The sequence below is a fragment of the Cervus canadensis genome, chromosome 14 (assembly GCF_019320065.1).
Source record: "Cervus canadensis isolate Bull #8, Minnesota chromosome 14, ASM1932006v1, whole genome shotgun sequence".
Taxonomy (NCBI): domain Eukaryota; kingdom Metazoa; phylum Chordata; class Mammalia; order Artiodactyla; family Cervidae; genus Cervus; species Cervus canadensis.
This window is the reverse complement of record NC_057399.1, coordinates 900919-924093: the sequence shown is the minus strand read 5'-3', so window position 1 is coordinate 924093 and position 23175 is coordinate 900919. Positions and strand designations below refer to the sequence as shown.

The 23175-nt window shown below is 44.6% G+C and overlaps 2 protein-coding genes across 7 annotated transcripts in view; one reads left to right on the top strand and one right to left on the bottom strand.

Moving 5' to 3' along the window:
- Window positions 1-4347, bottom strand: part of ELP3 (elongator acetyltransferase complex subunit 3) — a 123335-nt gene extending 118988 nt beyond the window's left edge. The window contains exon 1 of the mRNA XM_043486687.1: window positions 4234-4347. Within this exon, the coding sequence (XP_043342622.1) occupies window positions 4234-4252 (19 nt within the window). The 5' untranslated portion in view covers window positions 4253-4347. The remainder of the gene's footprint in view (window positions 1-4233) is intronic.
- A 99-nt stretch (window positions 4348-4446) lies between these two features.
- Window positions 4447-23175, top strand: part of NUGGC (nuclear GTPase, germinal center associated) — a 53493-nt gene continuing 34764 nt past the window's right edge. For 2 of the 6 annotated variants that reach the window (XM_043486684.1, XM_043486681.1), the window contains exons 1-4: window positions 9467-9597; window positions 16574-16661; window positions 21578-21682; window positions 22687-22795. In XM_043486684.1, the coding sequence (XP_043342619.1) occupies window positions 16619-16661; window positions 21578-21682; window positions 22687-22795 (257 nt within the window). In that variant the 5' untranslated portion in view covers window positions 9467-9597; window positions 16574-16618. Of the gene's footprint in view, window positions 4797-9465; window positions 9598-15467; window positions 15572-16573; window positions 16662-21560; window positions 21683-22686; window positions 22796-23175 lie in introns of those variants that run through there. The other 4 variants (XM_043486682.1, XM_043486686.1, XM_043486685.1 and 1 more) reach the window with 4 other exon arrangements.

Sequence of the window (23175 nt, the reverse complement as noted above, 5' to 3'; positions counted from 1 at the left end):
TCTCTTACAATAGGACAAGACTGAAAGTTTGCTGCATCCCCTGACCCTTCCTTTCATGAACAATTTCTGTGCATGCAATGCTGTTTGGTGGCATTTTACCCACGGTAGAAGTTCTTTCAAAACTGGAGTAGATCGCCTCAAACCCTGCTGCTGCTTTCTCAAATAAGTTTAATATTCTAAAGCTTTTATTGTAATTTCAACAACCTTCACAGCATCTTCACCAGGAGCAGATTCTGTCTAAACAAACCAGTTTCTCTGCTCACCCATAAGAGGTAACTCCTCATCCATTAAAGTTTTATCATGACAGTGAAGCAATTCAGTCACATCTTCAGGCTCCACTTCTAGTTCTCCTGCTGTTTCCACCACATCTGCAGGGACTTCCTCCACTGACATCTTGAATTCCTCAAAGTCATCATGAGAGGTGGAAGCAACTTCTTCCAAACTCCTATTAGCTTTTTTTTTTTTTTTACCTCTTCCCATGAATCACAAATGATTTTAATGGCACCAAGGATGGTGAATCCTTTCCAGGTTTTCAGCTGACTTTGCCCAGGTCCATCAGAGGAATCACTAGCTATGGCAGTTATAGCCTACATGGATTTCTTAAATAATAAGACTTGAAAGTTGAAATGACTCCTGGATGAGAATGTGCAATGGATGCTGTGTGAGCAGGGATGAAAACACTAATCTCAAACATCTCCACCAGGGTGCGTGGGTAACTAGGTACATCGACAATGAGCAGTGATATTTTAAAGGGCTCTGCTCTCAACAGTGGGCATAAAATATCAGTAAGCCATGTTGTAAACAGGTGTGCTGTTTATCCACACTTTGTTCCATTTACAGAGCACAGCCAGAGTGATTTAGCATAATTCCGAACGGTAAATGAGCATTTTGCTATTGTTCAGCCGCCAACTTGTATCCTACTCTTTTGAAACCTAATGGACTGTAGCCTACCAGGCTCATCTGTCCGTGGGATTTCCCAGGCAACAATAGTGGAGTGGGTTGCCATTTCCTTCTCCAGGGGATCTTCCCGACTCAGGGATCAAACCCATGTCTCCTGCATTGGCAGGCGGGTTCTTCATCACGGAGCCAGCAGACCAGCTGCACTGTGATGTGAAAGTCGCTCAGTCGTGTCCGATTCTTTGTGACCCCACGGACTATATAGCTCATGGAATTCTCTAGGCTAGATTACTGTAGCGGGTAGCCTTTCCCTTCTTCAGGGGATCTTCCCAGCCCAGGGATGGAACCCAGGTGTTCTGCATTGCAGGCGGATTCTTTACCAGCTGAGCCACAAGACTCATCCTGCCCTGTGACGCTCTCAAGCCAGGCACTGACCTCTCCTCTCTAGCTATGAAAGTCCTGGTGGCTGCTTCTTCCAACAGAAGCCTGTTCTGTCTACACTGAAAATCTGTTGTTTAGTACAGCCACCTTCACGAATTATCTGACCTAGATCTCCCGGATAACTTGCTGCTCTGCTCTTGATGCTGTAGAGATGACTTCCTTAAACTTCACGAAGTCAACCCCTGCTAGCTTCAAACCTTTCTTCTGCAGTTTCCTCACCTCACCCCTCACAGAATTAGAGTTAGGGCCTTGTCTTAGGTTAGGCTTGGGCTTAAGGGAATGCCGTGGCTGGTTCATCCATGCACATCCCAAAACCTTCTCCATCATCAGCAATAAGGCTGGTTTGTTTCCTTATCATTCATGAGTTCACTAGAATATCATTTTCAAATTCCTTCAAGAACTTTCCCTTCGCATTCACACTTGGCTGTTTAGTTAAAACTCAGTCTATTTCAGGTTTCAACAGGCCTTCCTCACTAAGCTTAATTATTTTCGGCTATTAATTTGAAGTGAAAGATGTATGACCCTGCCTTTTATTAATACCTGAACCCTTAAAGGATGTTGTAGGGTTACTAACTGGCCTAATTCAGAAGCATTTATCAGTCCTCACTGCAGATGCAGATGGGGGAATGGCCAACAGGTGGAGCAGTCAGAATACATCATTGATTAAACTTGCCATCTTACGTGGCAGTTTGTGGGACCCCAAAACAATTACAAAAGTAGTATCAATGATCACTGATCACAGAGCACCATAACACACACAGAGATAGTGGAAAAGTCTGAAATACTGTGGGAATTACCAGAACATGACTGAGACAGGAACTCAGCAAATGCTGTTGGCAATAGGGCACTGACAGATTCTCTCAACATAGAGTTGCTACAAACCTTCAATTTGTAACAATAAATAAATAAAACACAGTATTTAAAAACATTTGGACAGCTCTTCGGTGTATCGAAAATTATCTGGAGAAGTAAATTAGTAAGAAAAGTCTTCATGGAGGAAATTAGAGAGATCTTTAAAGAAAGGGCAGGGTTTGGACAAGAAAAACAGAGGGTAATCCAGAAGGAACAATGTTAGGTATAGGAATTACCAATCACGTTTATATGAAAGAGTGTTGCCAAACTGGAATAGAGCCTTTCTGACAGGGTTGGGTAAAATCAGATTACAGGGTACACTGGCTACTCAACAAAAGATGCAATACACAGTGGAGAATTATATGTTCTCAAGTTTGGGAGTAAAAAGATCAAAGTAGTGCTTAAAGAAAATAAGTACAGATTGATCCTTGAACACTGGCTTGAATTGTGTGTGTCCACTTAAATGCGGTTTTTTCTTCCAATAAATACAGTACCTGTATTTTTCAGATGCTTCAATTAACTAAGTGTGGGGAAAAGTTTTTGTTTGATTAGCGACCACAATATGTGGAAACAAAAGAACTAGGATTTGAGTCCTAATCCTATCCAAATTGTGTGAGTTTACTGCCCCTGGGTCAATTTTTTGCTTTTGAGGCAGAGATAGCAGTATTTGGATTTTGGGGGCAGTGCCTCCAACCCGAGTTGTTCAAGGGTCAACTGTATACAAAATATACTACAGAAAATGAGGATACAAAGAACGACTCAGAAGATGAAAGAATAACATAATCTGCATACTAAGTAAAAGGCTCTTGAAAGGCAACTTGTTTAAAAAAAAAAACACACACAGAAGATTTAAAGCAGAACACTTGGATGACAGACTCAGTCCTAGCTCCCAAATCCTACTGGCTGTGTTGTAATGGGAAGATCAATGCCTTCTGAGCTCCCTTTTCCTTGTTGGCAAAATCGGGATAATACATACACATTTCACAAGACCAGTGCAAGAAGCAAGTGAAATAATGTACATGTGAAAGTCTATTATTTGAATATTAGTTCTTCAATGAAGGTGGGTTAGAGGAATGGTGGCTAGAATGAGGAATAAACTATTGCAAGAGGCAATTTCTGTAAGAACTAGCAGGGCTTGGTGACAGATGAAATTAAAAGTAAAGCTGTCTGGCCTAAAAGATAGAGGAGCAAGTTAGAGGGAGAAGATGGCTGACTAATTAAGGGCAAGCAGTCTTTCAGCCCACAAAGCAACTGAAGGTAATTTGGATACTTGGAGTACCCGATGCCAAGAGGCATAGTAATCAAGGACAGTCTTGTTTGGGGGATTCGTAGACACAGCCTGACCAACCAATTCGGTTCTTCTTCCTAAATATAATTTTGGGCCAGGAAATTTACCTAATTCTTTTAATCTCTGCTTCTTCATTTGTAATTTGGAGATGATACCGACTTAAGAATTATTAGCAAAGGCTCAATAAACGGTAGCTATGGTTATCATAACCATCATTACTATTAGACCGACTTTTCAAAAGAGTTTACAGAGATAACACTACAACCTGCGAGAAAATACTTGAAATTGGACTCTATCCGGTTGAAAAACTCGAGATGAAATCACTCCACGGTAACTCAGGAGGTAGTACAAATGGCAATAACTGCCTAATTGCCCCACAGATTCCAAAAATAACTCGGTGTTTTTCTTTCCTTTTTATTTAGAACTTTAAAACAATCTCAAATCAAAAGGGACGTGAAATGTGTAGTAAAATCTTAGCAAATTATGAGTTCGAGACCGTGTTAAATCCATCGATCACGTTAATTTCTTGGAATAGAGCTTTTCTTATCATTTATGCAAAAGACACTAAGTGATGGCCAAAAAGGAATAAGGACAGGCTGGTTTAAAAAGCAGAGCTGCAGAACAGAGTTCACAAACTGACCACAGGTGGTGGGGAGACGCAGACAGCAGATTCCCGCGGGAAAAGCCGACCTCAGCATCTGATGGCCCGGGTTCGCCCCTTCCCTGCCACCACCCGTCCCCTCTCCCTGTCCCACCTTTGCGCTTCTGCCTCATCTCCCCGCCGTCGTAGCAGCCGCCACCCCAGAAAATGTAGATATCCACTCGGACCACGGGGGAAATTGACAGCCACAAAGCAACCCTGTCCTGTCGTAAAACGACGGAAATATATCGTAAAGCTGCCCCGAGAAGACCACGAGTGCAAGGGTCCGCCCCGCCTTCCTGCGGCGGCACCCGGAGGCCCTGGGAGACGGGGTAGAGCTACTGAGGCCATTCAGCCGGGGCTCAAAGGGCTGTAAGATGCTTGCGTCCGAACGCCACCGCAGCTCTGGCGTTAGAAACCTTGACCTGAGCAGTATAGCGACCGGACAGAGCTTATGGACAGAGGCCGCGCCAGGGAGCCACAAGAGGGTAGATGTGGATGGGGTCTAAATAAGGTGGAGGAGCCTAGCATGCGTTAGGTCCGCGGGAATGTGAGGGGGCACAGAGCGATGACGAGCCCGCCAGTGTGGAGGAGACTAGAGCCTGGAAGAGACCATGCAGCGGTCAAGTAACGCTGTGAGGTCCAGACTGCGACGCCAGTTGATCACTCTGGGCTCAGGTAAATGGGAAGTATCAATAACCGTCATGAAAGTTCTGGATTTCTCCAGAAAGACCCACACGCGGACAGCTTTGTAGAGTTTGGAGGCAGGGCCTGGGATCATGGTTTTCTGAAACCCATCCATGATCTCCTTTATTCATAGACCAGAAATTAAGAACCCCTCTTATTTCGACAGGACTCCCCAGGTGGAACATTGGTAAAAGAATCTGCCTACCAGTGCAGGAGATGTGGGAGACCCGCGTTGGATTCTTGGGTCAGGAGGGTACCCTGGAGGAAGAAATGGCTCCAGTGTCCTTGCCTGGAAAATCCCATGGACAGAGGAGCCTAGCGGCCCAGTCCACAGGGAAGTGGGGGAGAGGGGGTTTGCAAAGAATCAGAGGCGACTTGAGCATGCAGGCGTGCACTTACTGGGACTTACCTGGTGATCCAGTGGCTAAAGACTCCGTGCTCCCAATGCAGGGGGCTGAGGTTCCATGCCTAGTCTGGGAACTAGATCCCACATACTGCAACTAGGAGTTCATCCACTCCAGTTAAAGATCTCTCAGGTAGCGACTAAAAGACCCTGCACGCTGTAGCTAAGACCTGGCACAGCCAAATAAATACATAAATTTAAAAAAGAAAGAACCCTCTTATTAACACATGAAGACAGGAATAGGTGCTGCTTCCAGTTCCTTACTTTGCACTAGAATTGAGATAACTCCAAGTCTGGCCTCACCATGACACTTCCTGGTCAGTTTTTCTGACTGTCCGTCAGGACAAATTCAGTAATATGTGTTTGTCCTTATTGTCATCCTAGTACTGAGTGACATAAGTTAGCTACCTAGAAAGTCTTCTAGGACCCTCCAAGAAAAACTTAGTTTTTCTTCTAATTTTTCTCAATCCTCCTGTATATCTTCTCAAAATATAGGTATTCCACGAGGGTCGCTTCTTAAAATTGTCTCCCCCAAAGTGATCCCCAGAGTACCAAAGCTTTAAATACCATCTGTTCCCATGTTTGTAGTCCAGCCCCAGCTTCTCCCCTACTTGACACTGTGTTAGGTCTGTGTGTGTAATGTGTATCAGAAACTTAACATGTCCTCAAAGGAACTACACTTTTACTCCAACTCTGCCCTTTCCCCAATCTTCCTTATCTGAAGATACCATCCTCTACCTCATCACTTTTTAGCCTCACACAAGAGAAAGAGATTTTAAATTATAATTGAGAATGCAATATTTGAGCTAATATTTGATATGCAGATATCTGGGGGAAGAGTCTTTCAAATAGAGGGGAAACTTAGCATAAAGGTCCGAGGGTGAGAAGATCCCTGGTGTGTTCATAGAAAGCAAGGAGGTAGCTGGCATTTGAGCGGTGAGTGAGGTGAAGTGTAACAGAGGTCAGAGAAGTGATGGGGTGAGGTGGGGTGGGGGACACTGCAGCTCATGTAAGATCTTGTAGGCCAGTGTATAGCCTTTGCCTTTTACTCTCAGTCACGTGGAGTGCCACTGGAGAGCTTTTTAGCAGAGCTATAATCTAATTTATAATTTAAAATTACCTCTGGCCTTCCCTGGTGGTTGAGTGGTTAAGAATCCTGACAATGCAGGGGACACAAGTTCGATCTCTGGGCCGGGAAGATTCCACATGCCATGGGGCAACTAAATCCATCCGCCACAACTACTGAGCCCGCGTGCTCTAGAGCCCACGCTCCGCAATGAGAAGCCACCACAATGAGAAGACTGCTCACCGCAACACAGAAAAGCCCCTGCTCACCACGACTAGAGAAAACCTGTGTGTGGCAACAAAGACCCAGTGCAGCAAAAAATAGACGAATAAAAAATCTTTTTAAGTCTATTTGTTGTGTTGAGAATGGATTGTAGGGAGAAGTGTAGAAGTGGGGAGATCAGTTAGGTGGCTATTATTGCATCTATGCCAGGGATTCCCAAATTTTGATGCTCATGAGATTCACCTAGAGAGGGGTGAAAAATCCCAGTACCCAGGTCACACCCTGTGCCAATTAAATCAACATATCAAGGGGGTGGCAGCCAGGCATTAGTATTTTTTAAGATTCTTGGGTGATCCCAAAGTGCAGCAGAATTTGGGAACCATTGAACAAGACCAGAGATGATTATGACTTGAGTAGGAGAGGAAGCAGTGGGGGTGGTGAGATGTTCAGATTCTGAATCTGCTTTAATGGTTTCAGCAAGACTTCCTGATGGCCAGATGTGGAGTGTGGGAGAAAGACAGGCATCAACATCAAGGGTGACATGGAAGGATTTGGATGAGGGACTGGATGTAGCTGTCATGAGCTGAACTGGGGAACACTGTAGGTGGAGTGGGGTTTCGGAGGAATAGGGGGTTAATTTGGATATGTTGTGTTTGGGATACCTTGTGAGCTGTAAGACATGAAAGAGATTGGGGCTGGAAGTACCAAATGAGGGTGATGGGCATATGGGTGATACAGATGTGAGACAAAAGAAAAGAGTGCGATAGAAAGAAAAGAGACCAAAGATTAAGCTTTGGGGTATTCTATTATCACCAAGAAATAGGAGTAAGTAGGAAAGGAGGCTCAGGAGGTGCAACCAGGAGGTGGGAAGGAAACTAGGCGAGTGTGGTTGAGGAGGGAGCGATCCCCTGGATCAAATGCCATTGATGGGTCAACAAAGAGGAGGGTTGAACATTAACTAGGGTCACCGGAGACTCTGACACAAGCAGTTTCACAGAGTGGTAGAGGTGAAGGCGTAACTGGAGTGGGTTGATGATTAAAAGGAGAGAGCTTTGAGACAGCAGCTTTAGAAACAACTCTTGAGGGGGTTCGCCATAAAATACAGAGAAATGGGACAGCAGCTGGCAGGGAAGCTGGGGTCAGAGGGAGCATTTGTTAAAATGGAATAAGTAACAGCATGTTTGTTTGCCTATGGGAATAATCCAGGGGATACTGAAAATCTGATGAATGAAGAGGGGGAGGTAGTCTCCCTCGTCCTGCGGTTGGACAGAAGGAATGGGATCTGGTGCCTGAGAGAAAGGATTAGCTTTTGATGGGCACAGGCACTGTTCAGTGACTCGGTCGTGTCTGACTTTGCGACCCTATGGACTGCAGCACGCCAGGCTTCCCTGTCCTTCACCGTCTCCCAGAGCTTGCTCAAACTCATGTCCGTTGAATCAGTGATGCCATTCAAGCACCTCATTCTCTGCCACACCCTTCTCCTCCTGCCCTCAGTCTTTCCCAGAATTCTTTCCCATAAATGGGGCGTATTCGTAGTTCATCTATTTCCAGGCTGGAAGGCAGAGCCAGTGATATATGTCCTGAGGGAGGCTTGGGTGTGATGGTGGGACTCTGTGGAAGTTCTCTTTCAGTTGCTTCAATGTTTCTAGTGAGTTCAATGAAAATTCAGCTTGGTAGCTTGCCCAAACTTCTAATGGAGCTAGCATTCAGGTGTCCAAGAGTACCAAAGGCCACCTTAATGAACCCAGTTTTAAAAATGACCGAAATTCATTTTAGTTATTAGGGGCTTCCCTGGTGGCTCAGTGGTAAAGAACCTGCCTGCCAATTCAGGAGGCACAGGCGATGTGAGTTCAATCTCTGGCACAGGAAAGATGCCCTGGAGAAGAAAATGACAACCCACTCCAGTATTCTTGCCTGGAGAATCCCATGGACAGAGGAACCTGGTGGGGATACAGTCCACGGGGGTCGCAAAGAGTCAGACATAGCATGCACACACTTGAGCAGTACCTCTGGTTAAGAATACAGGTGACTATTGAAACAGAGAAACAGCCAGCAGAGGGAGAGCTAAGCTCACAGAACATGAATATATGTTATGATTTCAGCCCAAAGAAATCCAGCACTAGTGATGGTAGTTCATGTTGATTTTCTTTGTTTTGAACTCTATATTGGAACTTCTATGGTTTTCTAATGGATGAGGCACACCATCTTGCTAAAAGTTGCAAGCAGTTTTTAAGACCACATTCTTTCTGACCTTTTGTTGCCTTCCCACTTTGGACTATAAACATACCTGCAGTTACTGAGTGGTAACCTAGTAATGATTGACTCTGTCTTTGAAGGTCAAACCCTACCTGAAGCTGAAGGTTAAAAAAACAGATTTTCTCCCTGACTTTGATGTGACTATTTGGGTTACAGCAAGGAGGAAAAGGTTCTGCTTTCTTCTCCTGGATGGCATTTCAAAAATCCTTGTTTTTATGTTCTGTTTTTAAAAATGTGGACGTAAAATTTAAGTTCCAGAAGGAGTTATTTAAAACTGTATGACATTCATTTCTACAGTCACATGATCCAATGTCATTTGGTTTTGGTGAATTTCAGCATTATGTATCAAGAATCAGCTTATCTTCATCATCTCATATTATCCATCTCTCCCACTTGTCTCCTATTTGGGGTGGGGGGAACCCATACTTCGTCTCTCTTGGGACTGCGGCGTTTTTCCTTGCTGCTTGTGTTAAATCAGATCCATCAGAATAACTCTCATCCTCAAGGAAAGGATACTGCAGGGTGGAGGCTGCAATCCATTTGGAAAGGAAAAGTGACTAATGTGTAGGCATAGTGAAGAGAAAATTAGGAGTGCCCCAGTTCACATACAACTTAAGTTTAAATGAAAGGCGCAAATAGTACATATCTATTTATGAGGGCGGAGACTGTCATAAATAGCTCTCTGATGGCAAATTAGTTTCACTTCTGCTTGTGTAAATGTGGCTTTATGACGGTGGCCACAAAGGACTCTCTACCCCAGCTGGTTCCACATACCTCGACCAAGGCAAAGACGTTGCCACTGTCTTTGTGGAATTTTGGAGCTGTAGCATGCAAAGTGACATCTGGTAAGTTGTTTTTCTTATGCAATTTATGCTGTAACTTATGATTGATTAAAATATAGAGAAAAATGGAGATGATGGTAGTTTCCATAGAATTCACAACCAACTTCTTCTCTCATCTTACGTTAGTAAAGGTACATTTTTTATAATTAATGAACCAACATTTGTAGTAGTATTATTAACTAAAAGAAGAAGAGTGAAAGGAAAAGAAAGTGAATGTGTTAGTCGCTCAGTTGTGTCTTGCGACCCCGTGGACTGTAACCCACCAGGCTCCTCTGTCCATGATAAGAATACTGGAGTGGGTAGCCATTCCCTTCTCCAGGGATCGAACTGGGGTCTCCTGCATTGGCAGACAGGTTCTTTACTGTCTGGACCACCAGGGAACCCTAAAGGTTATCCTTCATTCCGATTTTCTTAGCTGTTATCTAATGTCTTTTTTTCTGTTTTAGAATCCTATCTAGGGGCGGGGGATTTGGGAGAGAATGGATACATGCATATGTATGGCTGAGTCCCTTCGCTGTTCCCCTGAAACCATCACAACACTGTTAGTTGGCTCTACCCCAATACAAAATGTTTTTGGTATTTTTTTTTTTTTAAAAAGAATCCTATCCAGAACATGTATTACATTGAGTTGTCATGTCTCTTCTTGGCTGTGATCTTGTGTTTGATGACTTTGACAGTTTTGAGGAGTCCTGGTCAGCTCTTCTGTAGGATTCATAGGAGTTGCGGGTTTAGGGTGGCAGATCAGAGAGTTAAAGGTCATTCCCATCCCGTCACATCAAAGATACATATCATCAAGATGATTTATGACACTTGTTGTTGACCTTGGTCATCTGGCCGAGGGAGTATTTGCCAAGTCTCTCTACTGTAAAGCTACTCTTTTTTCCCCTTCTTTCCATCCTGTCCCCCTTGGAAGGAAGTTACTCTGTGAGGCCCATGCCCAAGGAGTGGGGGATTAAGTTCCCTTTTCTTCAGGGTGAAGCATCTTCAGAAATTGTTTGGAATTTTTCTGTGTGGAAGACTCGTCTCTTCTCCTCGTGATTTTCCTAAAGTCAGTTATTTCTTGAGGGAAAGTGATTTTTACTTTACTTAAGTGAATTTTAAGGCTATGTAAAGGCCAATAAACTAGAAATCTAGAGAACTGGGACTTAGTTTGAATTTTATAACACTGTGATCTTAGGCAAGTCATCAATGCTTCCTCCCCAAAGAAAACATGTATTCCAGGCACCATTAATATTAAATACATTAATACAAAACTAATACTGAGTTTAATATTAACATCATCTTATGCCTCATTAACTTTGGCAAGCTTGGGCGAGCAATATGAAAGGATTCAAGTTCATTTCCGTAAAATCTGATAAAGTATGTAATGAAAATATCTGCTTATTTTACTTATCTAGTCACCTGGGGGAGAAGGACTGAAAAAAGTCCTACCTCCTCTACTGTATCTACCTCTGGCAGCCATGCTTCTAATGTTGCACCCAGAAGCTGATGCATTAATGCTGAAAACATAACTCTTTTCCTCTGGGAGTTTCATGGCCCTTGCTTCACTTTTGCTTCTAAGCTACTGTGTTTCAATTGTCCCTTCAGAGTGTACCCAGTTTGGAAGAGCTGTGCAATGTCCAATAAAGTGGTTAGGAATTTCTGCCAACACCAAAAGTATTTAAGTGTTAAAAAAAAAAAAAAGAGAGAGGAGAAAAAATAAAAAATAAAAAGAGAGGAGATAAATCCACAACATTCCATTTTTAAGAATCTGCTCCTTGTTCTTATTTCATTCCTCAATTACCTCCCTGTGGGAGGGGACAAGATGCTCCCAAGGGCATAGAACCCTGAAGATGCTTCGTCAGTGGGAACAAGAATGGGGGTCAGTTTATCAGTTATGGTGGCAGCTGTTCCCCCTGCCCAAATAAGGTGACTTTGCCCAGGTAAATATTAGTACCGATTTCTTGTTAACCTATCTTCACCAAATAGTCTGAAAGTCAATGCCCTTTGTAGAGGTGCATAAGTGTCTGTGGGGCTTCCCAGGTGGCTCAGTGGTAAAGAATCTGGCTGCAGATGCAGGAGACACAGGTGACGCAGGTTCAATCCCTGGGTCGGAAAGAGGCCCTGGAGAATAAATGGCAACACACTCCAGGACTCTTGCCTGGGAGATCACACGGACAGAGGAGCCTGGCGGGCTACAGCCCATGGAACTGAAGCAGAGTCAGACATGACTGAGCGCATGTGTCTGTAGACCAGCTTTGCATCCATGTCACATACAGCCCTCACAATGAACTCCGGACGTGAAGTATTTTTCTATTCTCATCTTATATGTGGATAAACTGAGACTCAGAGAGGTTGAGTGCTTTAAGTGTCACACTGAAGTACCAGGGCAGGATCCCCAAGTCCAGGCAGTCTGACTCCAAATCCTGAGTGCTTTTCCCATGGCATCCCTCACAGTCTGGACCGTAACCCTGGGTGGGCCGACACCTTGCCCATTTTCTTTCCTCATGTGTCCCCAGGACCTAGAACCGTGTCTGGCACATAGTAAACACTTAACAAATATTTGCTGAATGAATGAATATAATTCCTGCCGTTATTAATTTTACCATCCAAGAATATGTTTAAAAGACACACTTCATTCAACAAATATTTACTCAGTGCTCACTATGTACTGAGCACTTCCCACATTTATTAAAAGTAGGGAAGAAACCAATGTGAATGATCAAAATGCCCCTTCAAGGAACTTTGCTAATTTAAGTAATTTTTTCCTATTAGTGCTGCCTTGGTGGGGGGCTGGGGTCAGGGACTGGAAATGAAAGGAAAGCAAGAATCATGTCGGGAGAGGTTAATGATGTGAAGCAAGGGAGGGTGGGACAAGATTCAGACTAAAGAAGAAGAGACTTAGACGTCTGTAATTCTTAATAAACACATTAAATTCTGCAGTGGACATGGACTGAAGGCAGATAAATGAACTACTCAACGCCAACGCCCCCCACCCCCCAACACACACACAATCACGCATGCTCATGTGCACCCCCCAACCCCCCCCGCCCCCCGACAGTCTGGCTTGTTTTATTCTGAGGGCAGTAGCTTCAGTTGGTGTCCTTAAGCCCAATTACATCAAGCTCCCATTCTCCCTCCTACTCGACAGCCTTCACTCCCCAAATGCCTCCTCATGCATGAAAGGGACCCCGTCATTTGTGGGCCCTGTTCTCTCCATCTCTCACTCTGAAGCTCCAGAGATGGTTTAAATAGTACCAGTTAGAGGTTTCTTGGTGGAATGAGGAGAACCCCGAACTTGGGCTCACTGTGTGACCTTGGACAGGTCCCTTCCCCTCTCCAGGCCTCAGTGTCCACATCTGTAGAAGGGGCTCAAGCACATGATTTCATTCCACTCTCGGAAGCTCTTCTAGGACAGGAATGACCACTACCTTGGAGTCACCTCTGTTATGTTCTCTTAAGAAAAAAAAGAGAGTAAGCAAATACAAAAAGAGGAAAGGGAGAGTGAGAGAAGCAAGAAAAACTGTCAAAAGTCACAATTATTTGACAGGAAACTGGTTCTGTGCAGCCTTCCCACATCTAGCTAAATATGCAGAGTCCCTTTTAAAAGATGCTATTCTTGGGCTCTCTGCACATGAATGTAAATAAGTACTCAAATCAAAACTTAAATGCTAACCGCACGTTGAAATACAAGCGAAATAAACCACACATCAAAACCTTGCCCCCGTGAGCCAGACGTGTGGACGTTTTCAGCTGCTTCTCTGCAGAAACAGTTTTCACAAACACACCACAGTTGCTGCCTTTTTTGGGGAGAAAGTGGAGCCCAACGTAATTTGAGGAGGGACTATGGGTCTTTTGCTCTTTAAAGCAAAATGAACCTGAAATTACCATATTATCAATTGTGTTACTTTTGACAATTGTGTTTGTTTAGTTGCTCAGTCATGTCCGACTCTTTTGCGACCCCATGGACTGCAGCCTGGCAGGCTCCTCTGTCCATGGGATTTCCCAGCCATGAACACTGGAGTGGGTTGCCATTTCCTTCTCCAGGGGATCTTCCCGACCTAGGGATCGAACCCGCGTCCCCTGTGTTGGCAGGCGGGGAAACCTGATCCATCTTCTGTATTTGTTCCTGGCACTAACTAGCACAACCGGTTGAAGGTCTACAGTGGCTCTGTACCCCGGAAGGACCACACATTTGTTGTTTCCAGAGCCCACTGTGATATGACGTTTAATATTTTGTGTGTGTGACTATGGCTCATGGAACTGCCATCTTCAGAAAACAACAGATACCTTTCCAGGGGGCAATTCCTAGTTTCGCATCTAAAGTTATTGTTAGGCACTATCATATTTTTTCTCCTAACTTGCCTAGGTTTTGCCGAGGTTTAGCATATCCAACCAGGAAACACTCATGAATTTTAGTAACCTCATAGAGCCCTCCTACCACCAGCTTTACTGATGAACATTTCAAGCAAGAACACGGTGTCTTGGGATTTGAAGAAGCCTTAAAGCCCATCTAGTTCAATGCTGTTATTAGGTGATCATAACAGTGAAGATTTAGACGCTTCTAGGAGCAGAAAATTCAATACTTGCTAAGGGAGTTCATTCCATTTTGGACAACTCTGAAGACAGAGAAATGTTCAGCAAAATGTACTTTCTTCTACTTTCCACCTAGCGGATCTAGTTGTCCCCTCTTGGCACCACTGGAGCAGGTATTATCTCACTATTATATTCAACTCGAAGGTTAAGTATTTGAAGAACACACAAGGTCCTCCCCACATCTTCTGCTTCAGCCCATGTCTTCCTTCCCTCAAGCTAAACATTCCCAGTTCCTATGGAACAGTCCTATCAAAAACTAATTTGAGTGGCTTCCCTGGTGGTCCAGTGGTTAAGAATTCGCCTTGCAATGCAGGGGACATGAGTTCGATACCTGGTTGGGGAACCAATATCCCACGTGCCGTGAAGCAGCTAAGCCTGAGCACTGCAACTACTGAAGCCTGAGTACCGCAACTAGAGAATTCATGCAACAAAAACTCCCACATGACGCAGTGAAGATCCTGCAGCTTCAACAAAGACCCATGCAGCCAAATACAGAAATATTTAAAAACAGAGTCAGCGTTTAAACACCCTTTGCCACGGAAGCTCATCAAAAGCCTCCCATCCACTGTGATTAATTAATTCCACATTATGATTGATCATTGCCGTTCATGATAGAAATACAACATTGAAACAAATGCAGCCGTGACCTCGGACAGCTCAGACATAAAGAAAGAATCACAAGTATATAACTCAGGTGTGCTCGGACCAGCGGTGACACAAGAGGGGAATGAATGGGAACCAGGACACAGCTGCACAGAGGAAATGTGCAAACGAGATGCTGAAGAAAGAGTAGGAATTCACCAGGAAGAAGAGGGGAGCACGTTTCTTCTTGACTCCCCTGCCTCGGAGGACTGTAAGGAGTTTGGGGTGGTCTGAGCCCAAGTGAGGAATGGAGAGATGAGGAACTCTAGCAGAGGCTCAAGAATGTGTACATAGCAGAGTTCACACCACGCTCACCAACACCCACCAGGAACAGAAACCATTTGTTCTGTTGATACCCATGAGCCGAACTAAGTGTAAGTGGCTCTTTTGACTGAGCAGCTGCGATTTTCATTTGGAAGTGATACGTAAATGAGGCACAGTCTCCCTAAGTAACGGCCATATGTCTACTGGGGGTTGACAGGTCCGTTGAGCTTTTGCATATTTCAGAAAGGCTGGTGACTCTCTGCTTTTGAATTATGCAGCTGAGTAGTCCAATCAGCAACGTCAGAATACGGAGAGGAAGCACTTGGGGCGCCCCCGACTGTGTCCCTCAGCTCCTGCCTGATGTGTGGAGGCAGAAACAGCCCAGGACGTCAGCACCCGCTGTTCCGAGGGTTTGTGGATCCAGTTCTCCCTCTGTGTTCAGTCCCTGTCTCCCAGGACTGGAGACAGGTTGGATCCGACACTTCTTTTTTTGGAGGTACCTCCCCCCCGACAGATGCCCCATGAGGCAGAGCTGACATAATCCCGAATAGGGGCGTCTCCCTGATTGCAGTGCCGGGTGGGGTGGTGAGGAAGACCCAGAGAACCTAACAGTTACTGCGTCTCTTCTTCCCCTCTCAGCATCCTCCAGAGCAACTCCAGGGGACCCCAGGAATATCAGATGTTCCATCCATCTCCCCAATTCTTGCTGAGACCCGCTGGGACTCAGCGTGGCTCAGTGGCCCAGGGGCTCCAGGCTTACCTGGTGGGGGCGCTGATGTCTCCCCAAACAGCAAAGCTGTGTAACTTCACCTTCAAGGCTCTGGTCGTTAGAGGTTTATTGTCTTTTCATACTGAGCTGCCTTCAAGATTTCAGGTCATTTCAGTTTAAAGGTCAATGGATAAAAAACAGTGGGGGATATATGTATATGTATGGTTGGTTTATTTTGCTGTGCAGTAGAACTAAAACATTGTAAAGTAACTATACTCCAATAAAAATTAACGACAAAAAAAAACAAATTCCAAGAATTTCTTTTAAAAATCTGCTATATACATTCATGTGTAGTTTTTTGTGTGGAAACAGCTGTCAACTCTTTGGTATAAATACTGTATTTATGACTGCCAGATCAATGCTGAGTATGCTCAGTATTGTAACAAGTGGACAAACTGTCTTCCAACGTGGTATTATTTAGCACCATCAGCAATAAATAGTCATTTCTTTTGCTCCAGAAAAGAAAAAAAAATTCTATGGATTCAACTAATGCTGAAAATCAATAGTCAAACATGGACTTTTGTCATATTTAAACCAACACACAGTGGACAAGCTGTTATAAAGGATTCAAAGATAAGGTAGAATAGCCATTGCCCTTTAGAAACTTGGTATCTAATTGGGGAGACAAAGCTTAAGCAAAATCACTTGTTCTTTTTAGTTTTTGTTGTGTATTTATAATTTCTGCTGTCTACTCCTCCCCACCCCCACCCTGTACTTTGTATTTTTCAGGCTGATGCTCTAAGTGGACAAAGGCAGGCGGTTACATAACAGGAAATGGCAGAAACTGAAGATTTTCTGGTTCGGGAGCTACATCCAGGTAACATCCCTTCACTATCCCCTGATGAAGTGAGCAAGAACTATTTACCATTATATATATGTGTGTGTGTGTGTGTGTGTGTGTGTGTGTGTGTGTGTGTGTGTGCGCATGCTAAGTCACTTCAGTCATGTCCAACTCTTTGTGACCCCATGGACTGTAACCCACCAGGCTCCTCTGTCCATGTGCGTGTGTGTGTGTGTGTGCACGCGCGCGCTAAGTCACTTCAGTCATGTCCAACTCTTTGTGACCCCATGGACTGTAACCCACCAGGCTCCTCTGTCCATGGGATTTCCCAGGCAGGAATACTGGAGTGGGTTATCATTTCCACCTCCAGAGGATCTTCCTTCCTGATCCAGGGATCCAAATCCCATCTCCTTTGCAGGCGGATTCTTTACCACTGCACCATTGGGGAAGCCCTGAGCAGTGACTATTTGCCATTATAACCAAGGGCAAAGGGGTTGGGACCGTATTAAACCATGGTCATTTTTTGCTGCTCTTTATTGAGAAGCTGCTTTCTCAGAACATATTTTAACAGTGGATGTATATCTTATTTCAATAACAACTAAAAGAGCCTATTAATAATCTAGTGGGTTGTCTGACCAGAAATTCAACTTGTGCCCCCCACCCTCCTTTAAAAGTTGAAATAAATAAATAAAAGAAGGTTCCAGGAAACCGTATTGGATTTTCCGAGGGTAGCCCGCTGTCAGAATGGAGAAGGTGAGCCCCTGGAATCATTTTGCGAGCTTTCTGAAGGAGAGCTATAGGGTGAGCCCACTGGAGTCCCTGAGGGTGGCCTCCTTTCCTAGAAGGCTGGGTGTAGGGCCCCCAGAGACAAGGAGGGAACGTCCCCTGGGAAGATGCAGCGAAGTAACCCTGGGGTGTATCACAACCTTTGTGTTTTGAGAACTGAAGAGGAAAAATGTCCTTACCCCTGGGGATGAATTCCCTTAGGGGCAAGGGTCAGGAGGGGGTAGCGCTGGTATCTGAGACAGGGCCGGGCAATCTAACTGCAGGAATTGCAACTTTAGGGCCCCTGGGGTGAGGTCGGTGCTGAAGGTGTGGGGCGGCCTGCTGGGAACATCTGTGGCAGGTTCCCTCCAGGATCTGGTCAAAGCGCCTGTATTGAGAGGGTTGCCAAAAGCGCCACCTTGCGGCGGCAAGGAGCAATGGCAGCGGATTCTACAGTAGACTTCCTGGGACGGCCCACCCACCCCTCTGCTCTCTCTGCTCCAGTGTCTAGTCCATAAATTCTGTCGGACTATTTTGTGACCCCGCGGACTGTAGCCTGCTAGGCTCCTCTATCCATGGGATTTCCCAGGCAAGAATATTGGAGTGGGCTGCCAATAAATCAGTGTAATATAGTGGAAAAGGGAAGGGAGTGCTTGAACAATTACAGGGAAGAATAAGAGATATGGCCAGTTCACACCCATCCATTCTGGTTACAGTTTAGTATGAAACCAGTCGGGAAGGTCCCCTGGAGGAGGGCACAGCAATCCACTCCAGCATTCTTGCCTGGAGAATCCCATGGACAGAGGAGCCTGGTGGGCTGCAGTCTGTAGGTCACGGAGAATTGGACACCACTGAAGTGGCTTCCCATGTATGCACTATGATTAAGTGTTTTAAACCCCAGGGGAACTACTTTCTCCTTTCCACCTGGTTTTTCATTTTAGATATTAAAGGCAAAATGTAAAACCTTGCTGTTTTACCTGACTTCTCAGTGTTTGCTTTAGTTGAAAAATAAGTTTCCAAACTTTGATCAGACTAATTGCTGCTCCTTACAAAGTTGAAATAAAGGCCAGGATACATGGGCTGTACTGAGACTCTTTTGTGCTTGTGGCTAAGATCCTATGCAAACGTTGTTTAAACAAAAGAGTTCCTGAGTCACGGGGTGAAGATCAAGGCCCTCCATCCTTTTATTCTTTCCACAGGCAGGTGTGAAAACACTCTGGAATTCCAAGACACTGTTTATAATGTATTCTAAAGTGTTCTTCAGCAAGCCACTGGCCTAGCAGCTGGAGTAGAATTTTTTTAGTAGTTAAAAATTATCTGCTTTATTTTGGTAAAACTTTTTGGTAGATTTTCTATGATTTCACTTGATAGCTTTAATCATAACATACTTAAAACTCTTTTTCTTTTTTAAACTCTGGGACAAATAAAATAGAAGAATAATTTATAAACATCTTCCAGAATATTAAACCATAATAGATAATAATTTAAAGTAATAAGACTGTAATTGTGCATCGAAAAACATGGGACTTGTGGGGTCCATTCTTGGCTTCTAGCTATTGCTCTGTCATTTGCTAGCTCTGCGCCCATACAACAAGTCTCTTGATTTCTCTACATCTCAAGCCATATATATTTTACATTGCTTTCCAGCTCATAAATCCTGTGATTCTGTCACCCCCTTGTTATCAATATCAAGATTCAAAAGTTTAACCTACAGTGGATTTCCTTACTTAAGCTGAATTACTGAAGTTAGACATTGATATTTTCTTATTATAATTAACTGCTTTGGGGACTTCAGAAAACCTTAACTGCTTCCATTTTAAAAAAGCTTTTAATTTTATATGGAGTATAGTTGATTAAAAATGTTGTGATAGTTTCAGGTATACAACAAAGAGATCCATCTGTACCTATACACATGTCCTTTTTCAAATTTTTTTCCCACTTAGGTTGTTATAGGGTATTGATCAGAGTTCTCTGTGCTATACAGTAGGTTCTTGTTAGTTATCCATTTTCTTTTTTTTAAATTTTTATTGGGGTATATTGGCTTTACAGTATGTGTTAGTTTCTACGTATAGCAAAGAGAATCAGTCATACATGTACATATATCCCCACTTTTAGGATTTCCTTCCCTTTAAGGTCATCACAGAAGCATTGAGCAGAGTTCCTTGTGCTAAACAGTAGGCCCTTGCTTGTTGTCCATTTTAAATACAGCTGTGTGTACATGTCCATCCCAGACTCCCTAGCTAGCAGCATATTTTTTCTTCTTCTCTGCCCCTTTCTCTCTAACTCTAGCCACTAAGCCAGCAACAACTTGATGTTTAGTTCTAAGGCAATCCTTAAACTGAGCCAGAATAAATTCTTTGCGTGGAGCTTACTTGTAAAGTTAGAATGTCTGAGATAGAGGGTCTATGGACAAGCTCTTTCAACTCCCTGTCACTGCGTGAGCAGGAGGGGGCCAAGATTCAGGCCTTGGCAGACAGCTCACCCTGCATTGCAGTACTCTGGGGTGTGAGCTGGCTCCAGAACACTGTGGAATTTGTGCAGAAGACGCCAGACTGAGGCCGCCTGAGCTGTCTGGGAGACTCGGGCCGGGAGCCCCGTGCGGGAGCTTGGGCCTTCTGCTCAGCTTGCCGTCCTGGGTCCCTGAGTGATGCTCCCTTTCTGTGGCTCTCGAGGGAAGAGGACCTCCCAGTGTCACGCTCAGTTTGGGGGCCTCTTGCCCTTATATGAGCTTAAAGAGTTATGACTCTTGGGGTCAACTGTTTTTCCAGGTCCCCTCATGGCCATTTGCTAAGGTTTATGCCACCCCCAGGAGCGCTGGATTAGGCCATTTCCAACAGTCTTGACCCCAAAAACCCCCCTACTGTCCCTTTCTCACCAGGTGAATCCTCACCAGGTGAATCTAAAACCCATCCTGGGACTTCTCTGGTGGTCCCGTGATCAAGAATCCACCTTCCAAGGCACGGGGCGTGGATTTGACTCCTTTGGGGAGCTAAGTTCCTACATGCCGTGGGCAATTAAGACTACATCCTGCAACTACTGAGCCCGAGCACCACAACTTGAGAGAAGCCTTTGCACCACAATGAAGGATCCCGCATGCCACAAAAGGACCCAATGCAGCCAAAGGAATTCTTTTTTTAAAAAGTTCAAATACTACATATGATTTTAATGTATATTTAACTGTTTTGCAATGGTGCTCAGTATATCCTTATATTTCATATTTAATTATTATAGCTTAAAGAATAAACATGTAACCAAGACCCAGCACAATCAAAAAAAAAAAAAAAAAAAAACAACCAAACCATCTAAACACACTGTTTTGGTTCTCAGTTATACCCTTTCCTGAGGGTTATGGAGCCTCCCAGCCCTTCACTTTGTAACCCACAGAAACCACTGAAGGGAATGAGCCTCTGCAGGACTACAAAGATTTGCTTCTTGGCAACTTTTCTCCTTGCCTATGTAAGGAAGCAGCTACTAACATCTTTAAGGGAGGAAGGAGGAAAAAGCCTCAACCCCCAATTTAATCTCTGAGGGGCATCCACTTGGAGGGCACCCTCCACCACTCTTGGATTCCTTCTATTTTTGTCAACCGACTCATTATACAGATGAAGAAGCTGAGGCTCGGGGAGAAGAAGGGATTTACCTTGGTCACATGGCCCGTTCTGTCCTCTCATTCTGCTCCTGATCAATTTCCTGGGTTGCAAAGATCTCCCTGAGGCCTTTTTCCACCCACACTGAGCCATCTCAGGCTTCCCTCTACTCTCTTGGCACCTGGTGAAGAATATCCAGCCATCTTGGCTTCCCAGGATTCGCAAACAGGAACTTTTCATGTCATCCTGACTTATCTTCTGGGGAGATAGGTTGGGCTGCATTTCGGAACTAGATGCAAAGTCCTGGGACTCTGGGAATTGGGAATCAGACTGGAATGACCCAACAGGGCTGCTTCTGAAATGAGCTCACAAACAACCAGGGCTGGCAGGGATCCTTCTAGCCTCTTGGGGTGTGTGTATTGATAGAGGTCAGGCAAAAACAGGGACCCCTGAACAACACAGGGATGAGAGTAACGGACCCCCCCCCTTCACAGTTGAAAATCTGCATATAAGTGGACTGTGTTTTGGGTCCACGGTACACCATCCCCCCAAGACCTATAATTTTATATGTAATTTTATGTAGCTCCTGTTTCTCTCTAGTGGATGATGACATATTTAAAGAACCAATGAGAAAAAGACGACGATCCGATCGAGACCAGAGGTTTCGAGCCTTTCCCTCTGTGGAACAAAGCGCCCTCAAGGAATGTGAGTGCCCTGAAAATGCTCTATCGCTTGTTTAGTGCAGCTCTGTTCTTTCCCAGATGTGTTAACATCCTCAAAAGAAGAGAAGGGTACTTGAAGAAGCAGGATGGAACGTCTTTGAATGATCTTGACCCCGTAAAAGGAGGCCTCGGGACTTCCCTGGTGGTCCAGTGGTTAAGATTCTGAGCTCCCAGTGCAGAGGGTCCAGGTTTGATCCTTGGTTGGGGAACTAGACCCCACATATTGCAACCAGAGTTTGCATGCCGCCACTAGGACCCAATACAGCCAAATAAATAAATATTAAAAAAAAAAAAACAACAATAGGAGGCCTCCTAGTCTCTGCAGAGATACTGTGATCTGACAGTTTCTCTCTCAAGATCTGGAGAGAAGGCTTGTTACAAAAATAATCTCTTCCTGATTAACACTGTGAAAATGGTTGGTCTGGTGCTTTTGTGGGTATTTATAGGATGTCCTTGCAGTTTTCTTCTATCTATGACCACAGGAGAGAAGACTGTAGAGGTGCTATAGCCCATGGTGAAGTGGACGCTGACTGGTACTATCTTGTGCTTCAGAGCCGCCTTGCTCGTTGGGGGGCTCTCGTCATCAATGATTGCTCTTTCCCACGATCTGTGACCTCTCCCATCAGATAACTTGCTCTTTTGTTTAACTGGCTTTTCATTTCACCACCCCAGCCTTTTCTGCAGTGTTAAGCAGACTCCCTCTGTGGGGACCAAGTGCTTGATCCCTGCCAGGTATTAATGCGCTTAGTCACCCAGTCGTGTCCGACTCTTTGCGACCCCGTGGACTGTAGCGCACCAGGCTCCTCTGTCCATGGCGATTCTCCAGGCAAGAAGAGGGGGTTGCCATGCCCTCCTCCAGGGGATCCTCCCAACCCAGGGGTTGAACCCAGGTCTCCCAATTGCAGGTGGATTCTTTACTGTCTGAGTGACCAGGGAAGCCTGCCAGGTATTAATACATCCTCGCTAATACATCTCTGTTGATACCAGATGAAAAACTGGAGTCTCGGACCAGAAGAGTTTTGAGCAACACTTACCAGAAACTTATTCAGTCCGTGTTCCTGGATGACAGCATCCCCAACAGCGTCAAGTACCTCATGTGAGTCTGGTATCAGCTACCATCAGATCTTCCTTGGATGTCTTTCCTTAGGTGGTGGTAGAGGCTTTTCTGCAATAATAAAAGAGAATTTCTGGTTAGGAACTAAGCAAAGAAAGCCAGAAAGTTCTGTTGCTGTGGGCCATTTCTGTTAACACTGGTAGTTGCCACTCTGCGCTGTCACCGTTGCTAGGTAACCTGCTAAAGATTTTGAAAACGGAAGGTGAAAGTGCTCTACATTCATACATCAAATTCCATTTAACTGTCCCAAAACTCCTAATAAAGTAGAAGCCATGATTATCACCCCACTATTTTCCTAAACTTGAGGCTCAAAGAGTCCAAGACATTGACCAAAGTCACACTGCTGATGAATAAAAGGGGTG